The sequence below is a fragment of the Euphorbia lathyris genome, chromosome 4, assembly GCF_963576675.1.
Source record: "Euphorbia lathyris chromosome 4, ddEupLath1.1, whole genome shotgun sequence".
NCBI classification, from domain to species: Eukaryota; Viridiplantae; Streptophyta; class Magnoliopsida; order Malpighiales; family Euphorbiaceae; genus Euphorbia; species Euphorbia lathyris.
Window position 1 is genome coordinate 72,845,968 of NC_088913.1, and position 9,568 is coordinate 72,855,535.

At 36.8% G+C, this 9,568-nt stretch overlaps 1 protein-coding gene across 1 annotated transcript; it reads left to right on the forward strand.

Annotated features, from left to right (window-relative positions):
• Positions 1–6,716: 6,716 nt before the first annotated feature.
• On the forward strand, positions 6,717–8,815 carry LOC136226366 (protein phosphatase 2C 37-like). The gene is made up of 4 exons (XM_066014813.1): positions 6,717–7,380; positions 7,474–7,794; positions 7,974–8,079; positions 8,173–8,815. Exons 1-4 carry the CDS (start codon positions 6,874–6,876, stop codon positions 8,511–8,513), a joined length of 1,275 nt encoding a protein of 424 aa, XP_065870885.1. The 5' UTR covers positions 6,717–6,873; the 3' UTR covers positions 8,514–8,815.
• Positions 8,816–9,568: the final 753 nt, after the last annotated feature.

The following is a 9,568-nucleotide window of genomic DNA, read 5'->3' on the forward strand; positions in this document are numbered from 1 at the left end:
AACATTTTTGAACAAGTTCAGGGGGCAAATGATGTATTAAGCCGAGAAATAATGATACGACTTTTCGAATGAAATATCATTAATGCCAAAAGGTTACAAAAATCTATATAAATACCCAACTTTGAGGTATTCTAGGTATGCTCACTAATTCTCCTAAAGCTCTTGTCAATTATTCTTATTATTCTCAAACAATATAATGATTTTGGCATCGGAGTGTCCACCACCGATCGCAATGGCACCACAAAGTGAAGAGATTTCGACCAAGGAAATTTACACTGTTATCAATTGTGATCGAATAGGAAGAGGTGATTAAAGCCTTAGAGCGTGTTTGTGCTACGTGTCACTTGTTAATAAGTGAACGTGTTTCCACATATCAAGGTTTGGGATCCCTCAAGCACACTTGGTCAGTGATTGACGAGATTGGACGTGATTGTTGTAATAAGTTGATCTTTAAGGGATCGATGTAGATCTCTCAAGCCAATACTATGAGACTGGATCATGCCCGAAGCTGATTCTATGTGATGATTCCACATGAGCTCTAACCCCAAGTGGTGGTCCAGACTTCATAAGTGCGAAATGAGTGTGTTTATATTTGTCTGATGTCATTTGTCCTCTCGGATCAAGTTTATCGTTCTTTATGATAAAAAGCCATTGCCTCTACGAGCGTCATACTTGTTTATTCGTGCTGGATCAAAAAGGGCCCAAGCCTTTATATGTGGGAGTCTAGTCTTGATATTTTGGGAGGTTTCGAGAACTGAGGGATTGATAAGGAGATTGTGCTGACTTTTGGCGATTGATTTTTCTATCTTTTTGTATGCTTGCAATTATATCCATGTTAGAGCATGTTTATCTGTTTAGCATCTTTCGAGATTATGGTGGTTTGGCTTTGCTCGCTAAAAGTCGCGTTTCACGTTTTGTGAAAGGGCGTGTTAGGAGCAGTTAATGCTCTTTAATCATTACTACTTAGTAAAGATGATGTTTGTCATTTCAATTTCTTCTTCAATCGTATAAAAGAGGGAAGAGGTTGATGAGTTCCTCTTTACAATTGTTCATTGCCTTCTTGCTTCTTCTTGTTCTTCTTTTTCTGACGATTCGATTTGAAAGTAAGTATTCTTGGATCTTATTTTTGCCTTTTCAAGTACTTTCATTTTCGGTTATAGCTCCCAAGAATCAAAACCTTAAAAAGTCTTCGGAAGCCGATAAATCTTCTAGGAAAAGAAGGTAGACAAGCCCTTTGGAAAAGGCTAACCCACGGGCTAAGAAGAAACCCTTTTTATTTATTGCAGAAAAATTACAGTCTTTGTCTCTGATCATCCTGATTTTCAATGGCTATTATGGGTATTTATACCCACTATATAGAGTTGGGGATACAATTTCCTCTGTTCAGCATGTTGTAGATATTTTGAAAGCGTTATCTCTTTGTGCTCTCCAAATTTCTCCTAACTCGTGGGTGGAGAAAATTTTACAAAATTCAGGATGCATTAAATGGGGCTATCATTCACTGCATTTGGACACCCGTGCTGAGTACCATAGAGACCTTATTATTTGGAAGATGTATAAGGACCATACTACTTTTCTAGCGAAGAAAAAAATATAGTTTTAAGGGCTTTAAGATGAAGTGATTCATTGTGGTCCGAATAAGAAGGATGTGAGCAGTCCATATTCAAGTGGCTTCCTTTTCCGCATTAAATTGGAATCCAATCCCTGAAGATCCCCGTGTTTAGAATGAGGAGAGGGAGTTGACCGAGGCAACAGAGGAGGCGGTAGAACAGTTTACGAGCTTTGATGTTGAATAAGAGTACATGGATAGGCTCGAGATGTCTACGAGTGGATTACCTTATGTTTTGAGAAAAAATTTGGCCCAAAAAGATGTAGTTAGATTTTATACTGTACAAAACAAATTATATAGACAAGTGTAAAATTGACCCATAACGAAGCAATTCTATATTCGTCACTATCGTAATGATCCATTTGGTTTAACTGTTGATGTGTGTTGTTGACTGTTTAATATTTCTTGTTACTCATAGATAGTATATATTAATTGATTTTTTTTACTAAAATCAGTTACTTCGAATTTTTACCACTCACTATATGCATCCTGATAAGGCTCTAGGACTTGATGGATTTAATCCAGGATTTTATCAAAAATTTTGGAACATAATTGGAGATGATATCTTCACTGCTGGATCAACGTGGTTTGATCAAGGTATGTTTCCATCTGAGGTGAATAATACTATCATTACTCTCATTCCAAAGTGTGAGAATCCTGTTATTATGACTGAATTTCGTCTGATAGCATTGTGTAATGTTATACTAAGAATTTTCTCCAAAGTCTTAGTGGATAGATTGAAAATGATTTTGCCTCGGAATATCTCTGAAAATCAATCTGCTTTTATTAAAGGAATGTCTATTCATGACAACGTCTTGATCGCATTTAAACTTATTCATAACATTAATAATAATGTTGCTAAGAAAGTAGGAAATGTGACACTAAAGGTTGATATGAGTAAAGCATATGATAAGGTGGATTGGAATTATCTAAGAGAATTGATGCTAAAGTTGGGTTTTGCAGATAAATGGGTAAATTTTATAATGCATTGTGTAACTTCTGTGCAATATATGGTTAGAATAAATGATCAGTTGGTTGGTCCCGTTTGCCCAAAAAGAGGACTTCGCCAAGGTGATCCACTATCACCGTACTTATTTCTGCTTTGTGTTGAAGGGTTGACGTCATTATTGATGGCAGCTGAGAATAGGGGGTTATTGCATGGTTGTCGAGTTAAGCGAGGGGTGCCTGTGATTTCACATTTGCTCTTTGCTGATGATGCATTCTTATTTTGCCAGGCTACTATATCTGAAATTAGAGTGTTAAAAAAATTACTCATATCGTATGAATTAGCTTCGGGGCAAGCTATAAATTTCCAAAAATCTGGAATCATGTTCAGTGGAAATGTGGCAAATGACATGGCTATGGGAATTTCTAGCATTTTGGATATTACTAGTCTGTTGAATACGGGAAGGTATCTGGGTCTTCCATCATTAGTGGGTAGAAAAAAACGAGCAATCTTTGCACACTTCAGAGACAGATTATGGCAGCGGCTATAACGCTGGAGAGGGAATGGAATATCAAAAGCTGGTAAGGCTACATTTATTCGAGCAGCAGGGCAAGCCATACCAATCTATTTCATGAGTGTATTCTTGCTCCCTATATCGACGGCTGAGGAATTACAATGAATGCTAAATTCATTTTGGTGGGGTGATAAAAAGTCAGGTGAGAGATGACTGAATTGGATGGTATGGGATAAATTATGTGCTCCAAAATTGATGGGAGGACTGAGTTTCCGAAATTTCACAGCCTTTAATCTTGCTATATTGGGAAAACAGGGATGATAGTTATTTACCAATCCATCTTTGCTTGTTAGTAAAGTTTTCAAAGCTAAATATTATCCAAGAGGGGATTTTATGGGGGCCTTATTGGGGCATTCATCAAGTTTTATATGGCGAAGTATCTGGAGTTCTCAACTAATCATTAAAGAAGGAATCAGATGGAAAATTGTAAACGGTCAATCAATAAATGTGTGGAGTGAGAGATGGTTGCATGATGAAGAGCATGGCTATATACGAACCCCTATGGTAGAAGGGTTGGAGTATTTAAAAGTTAATGATTTGTTTATCCATAATTCCAGGGATTGGGATGAAGAACTGTTGGAGGAAATTTTTTAGCATAGAGATATTACAAAGATTCATAAACTGTCTGTTGGTACTTTGAGTAGTGAGGATCGATTAATATGGAAATTCCATTCTTTAGGACGTTACACAGTGAAAAGTGCTTGCTGATTGGCTACAACATTGGAAGGAGGTGAGAGATTTCATGTTCATGGAGTATGAAAAAAATTGTGGTATGCTGAAATTTCACACAAGGTCCGTCATTTTGGTTGGCAATTAGCACGCAATTGTCTCCCAACGCGAGTGAATCTTCAATTTTGTGGGTTACAGGTATGTAGTACTTGTGTGATATGTAACGAACCTTGGGAGGATGGATGACATCTTTTTATTGAATGTGCAGGAGCTATAAGGGTGTGGCAGACGACGAGACTTCTGGATCGAATTACTGCAGAGGCGGTGGTGGCTGAGAACCTGACAGCATGGTTTCATAATATGATTAGAGCAGCATCGGAACAAATTGTGAAAACATTTTTGATGCACCTCTGGACTCCATGGCAAGCTAGAAATACCCGTCTTTGACAGTATGAGATTCGCACAACAGATCGAATAGTTGCTCATGCTTGCACGGTACTTAATGATTGGTTAGAAGCAAATGCCTTGAGGAATCGGAATGGTATGGGAGAACATCAGATCAGAAATATAGTAGTAGGAAATAGTTCATATGCTGGTTGCATGGCTTGGCACCCACCATCAGAAGGATTTCTCTCATGTTGTGTTGATGCCGCATATTTTAACGATGATAGTCGTGCAGGGATGGGAGCAGCAGTACGAGATGCAAATGGGCAGTTTGTAATAGGGAGATGTGCGGGTCTGTTATGTTGTCCGACAACTCGAGAATGTGAGGCCGAAGCTCTATTACATGCTATGCAATGGCTATAAGCTGATGGAATAAGGAATGTGGTTTTCGAATCCGATGTTAAATAAGTGCTTGATACAATAAAGTCTAGTTCTGCTGATGATTCTGAATTTGGAGATAGAATTATTCAAATACGATTGATTCTAACATCAAACGAATCTTACTCAGTCAAATGGATACAACGGCAAGCGAATGGAATGACACATGTGTTATCACAATCTTCTCGTTTATCCACTTACCCTTCTTTTTTAATTTATTACCGAATTATATTTCTAATTCATTGTTATAATTTTGCGATTTTGTTCATTAATTCATTTTCCTTTTGATTCAAAAAAAGAAAAATCTTAATTGGTTACTTAATTAACTGTTTTAATATACAATATACTATTGTTATGTGAATTGCTAATAGTTTATATTCAAAAATTCACATAACACTATTGTTGTATTTAAATTTTCAATATAATTAAATTATATCTTATATCCATTTTTTTTATTCTTTTTACCATGACAAACATTTAAAATGATAGTCAATATGGAATTTCTAAAATCTCGAAAATAATTATAGACGTAAGAATATTCGTAACAAATGTCAATAAATAAAAATAATTAATGGGAGAAGATATTATTCTTATCTATGTTATATACCTATAGCGTGTTGATTCTAATCGCTGTAGCGCGTCAATGGCGAAAATCAAACACGAATCTCGCATTCGACGATCATCTTTGCCACGTGTCGATATCCTTGGCAATAGTGTAATTAAAATATTACTACTACGAATTCCTATAAAAATAATACAGGTATATTATACACATGACGCCTGAACTTTACTCTTTCTATTGTGTTAGCCCTAACCTTTTAAAACTAGATATTATAGTCTCTATAATTTGCATTTTACTAACATCATGACCGTTTAGCAAGATGACCAATCAATAACACGTAACTCTTTATTGTGAAGTTGATTTTAAACAACTTTGATTTTAAATCTATCATTTGGCTAAACAAGAGAAACGGTTTGTTTAAAAGAGAAAGTTGTAAAAATAGTAGTTCCGAAATTGAATGTCTTGTTGTATTAGAATTGTGATTGTTAATAATTTTAATTTTTATCGACGAAAAATGACTATTATGTTAGTAAAATATAAAGGTATTAAATCATTTTTCAGCTTTTGGAAGCCATAACCTGCTATGATTTGAAGCCTTCAAATGGACCAAACTGTACCAAAACCCATTACAACGTCATTTTCGGTCGAAGTTTGGCCGAAATCATGGTTTCGGCCACCTTACATCTGAAGGTTGTCTTGGAGAACTGTATTTAGAAACACGTGGACCAATGAGCATGCTGGATTTCAAATACACGTCCCTCATATTTAGAAATGATGTGGTACGAAAAGATAGGTCTGAAAACCTATCAGGTACTGTTACGTATCCAGACACACTTTATTTTATTTATAAATAGTAGAAACATTCTACAAACTCATATCTCTTTATTTCAAATATTTTACATTTCATTTTTTTTATTTGTCGGTTAGATATTATCTCTAATATCTTCTAACTTTAGTATTCGAAGGAGTTCACTGAAACTTCGATCCATTTTTCTGACATCTTTTGTGATCTCACATCATCGAAGACGAAGTTTACAAGAAGTGCGATATGAGAAACCATAATATTTTTATTCAAAATAAGATCAAATTTCAAGGGCCATGTGTGTAATTTACTCAAAATAATAGTAATAATATTACGAATTTAAAAATACAAAAATAAAAATCAATATGAAATTAAACCAAAAATAAGAAAAATAGAAAAAAGAGGGAGGAGTCGTCTCACCCTAGGACCACATGCGTGTCAGGAAAGGGAGATCGTTACAACAGCTCGTGGAAAAATACCATTGGGCCACGTATACGAGGTATCAAAGAAGGAGTACACGTGTTGAAGAAACAAAAAGAGAGAGAAAGATGGACGGCGAAGATACCATCTAGTATTCAGTATTTCGACGTCATACCAACTGTACATGTCGGATCTTTTTGCCCCGGGCGGTGACGGGCAGACCTGCCCGTCATTTTACTGTGGCCCCCAGGCGACAACTTTTTTTTTATTTTTTTGGCACCCCTCTTCCTTCGTAATATTAAAGGGTCCTCTTTCCTGCTCCAAAAGATCTCTCGTATCTCATTTCAATTCTCTGTCTCTCTCTTTTGTTTCCGCGAGCAGATAATAAGCACTTGCTTTTAACATTAGCCCAAGATATTTCGAGATTTCGTTGTTTGGATTTTGAATTTTACACCGATTAGAACTGTTAATGGCTGGAATTTGCTGTGGAGTTGTTAGTGAAAGTGAGACAGCTGCTCCAGTAGTTGAGCCAAGCTCCCGAGCTTCAAGGCGGAGGAGATTAGAGCTTCGTCCCTTCAAGGTCGTGGCCAATTCGGCAGTTCAACCACCGTCTGAGAACGGCCGGAAACGACAGAAGATTGATCTGTTTCCTCTTCTTTCGGAGCCTCTAGCACGTGACTGCAATAACGCAGAAGAGAATTGCAAATCGAGCGGAGATATGTGTAGAGAAAGTAAAAGGAAAGAAACTACAACACGAGAGACTAACGAGACTTTCGATTCTAAGCATCAATCTGGAACAGGTAGCTCAGTTTCTGCAAAATCAGATCGCGTATTGGTAGAGGAATCTCCGAAGTATGGTATGACTTCGGTTTGTGGTAGAAGAAGAGATATGGAAGACGCTGTTTCAATACAAACGAAATTTACCACGGAGAAATCGTCGTTCTTCGGTGTATTTGATGGCCACGGTTGTTCTCATGTAAATATTCACAATCACGAACTCTAGTTTTCTCTTTGATTTGTTTAATTGATCTCGGCGTTTATTTAATTTTTTAATCTTAATTTTCTTCAGGTGGCTCTGAAGTGTAAAGATCGGTTGCACGATATATTGAAAGAAGAAATCGAAAGTTCTGAAGAAATTGAATCCGTGGAGTGGAAAGGAACTATGGAGAGAAGTTTTGCGAAAATGGACAAAGAGGTGGAGGAACGATGCAATGATGATGAAGAAGCTAAATGCCGGTGTGAGCTTCAGACTCCACAGTGTGACGCCGTTGGATCTACTGCCGTTGTTGCAGTTGTAACGCCGGATAAAATCGTTGTTTCTAATTGCGGTGACTCACGAGCGGTGCTCTGCCGTAACGGTGCTGCTATTCCTCTTTCAACTGATCATAAGGTGAGATTCACTTCCCTAACGGCCTAACTTATTTATTCCGGTGATTTGCGAATAGCGCGTGTTCACGCGCCATCATTATTAAAGTAGTATTGTTTTCGCTCATCCATTGGTGCGTGTAGAACACAATCTCCAACTTGAAAATTTTTCTTTACTAACGGTTAACTTTTCCTAATCTACAGCCTGATCGCCCCGATGAATTGCTCCGAATCCAAGCCACCGGTGGCCGCGTAATCTACTGGGACGGAGCAAGAGTCCTTGGAGTTTTGGCAATGTCCAGAGCAATTGGTAAGAACATACGCTTAATTATGGATTATTAAGTTAACTCCCTAACAGAGATTTATTCTAGAATTTGTATTGATCCGTTGTTTTAATGTTCAGGTGATAATTATTTGAAACCATATGTTATACCGGAACCGGAAGTAATGGTGATGGATCGGACGGCGGACGACGAGTGTCTTATACTGGCCAGCGATGGCCTGTGGGATGTGGTGTCAAATGAAACCGCATGTGGAGTTGCGCGAATGTGCTTGCGTCAACAGAGACCACCGTCTCCACCAGGCTCTCCGGACAGCGATACCGCCGTGAGCAGTGGTTCTGTTGAGAGCTCCAATAAGGCGTGCGCGGATGCTTCAATACTACTTACTAAACTGGCCTTGGCCAGGCATAGTACGGACAATGTTAGCGTCGTGGTTGTTGATTTAAGAAGAAACAAGCAATAACAACCAGAAGTAGATTTTAATTAATCAAGTGTCCTTTTTTTTCTTCAAAGAAGGGAAGAAATTATATATATGGAATTAGAGTATGTTTAGCTTTAATTGCATATTTTGTAGAGTCTTCTTCATCCAAAATAGGTGATAGAAAGTATTAGAAAAAAAAAATACTAAAATTTTAAGGTTTTGGTTCAGAGGCTGTGAATGTATTACAGGAAGAACTGCAGAATTGTGCAAAATAGAATTTTGGTGGGGGTGTATGGGTTCTAAAATGTCTATAAATCAAGTAGGACTTGTTATTCCTCATTCAATTATTCAATCGTAAATCTCAGTTTCCTTAAAAATTTACTGTGTTTTTTTTAGTTAACTTCAACTTAATATCATCAATTGCACATTTTGAAAAATTAATCCATTATGGTGGCTACGTGCATCAAATATATTGAAGCTGATTGATTAGGTGTTTGCCTAAAAAATAACAGCTGGGCAATCCGTACATTGAAAAAATCTAAAAATCTTAGAACATGCCAGCAGGCAAGGAAGAAGATAGAATGTATATGCCCCATTTCCAGCAAGAAAAAAAGGACTGATTACGATGAATAATATAATAATAAAAAAAAAATAAAAAAAGGAAGAAAAGAGATAATGGGAGTGTGGTGGATGGAGGACAGGTGTTGTGTTGTGGGTTAGCTTTCAAATACGTGGAAGGACAGATCAGTATTTTGATTCCAATTGTTGACATGATTTAAAAAGAAAGGTGGGGCTCACCGTTTTGAAGTAATCATAAATTTACACGTAGCACTTTTCTTTCTGATTTGGCATACCTATCTTAGATTTGTTTTTGATTTGATGTTGATAGCACTTATCATTGCTCCAATTAACTTTTAACTTGTGCTTATTATTACTTTTTTTTTTTTACCTTAATTGGGTGTTTTTTCTTTGTAACTTGAGCTTTAATTTCACTTCTAATATCAGGATTTTAGCTTATGCCTTCATATATACTCAATTTTGCAATATTTTTTTTTTTTTTAAAAAACAACTTCTATGCTCTTTGAAGAGATTAATAC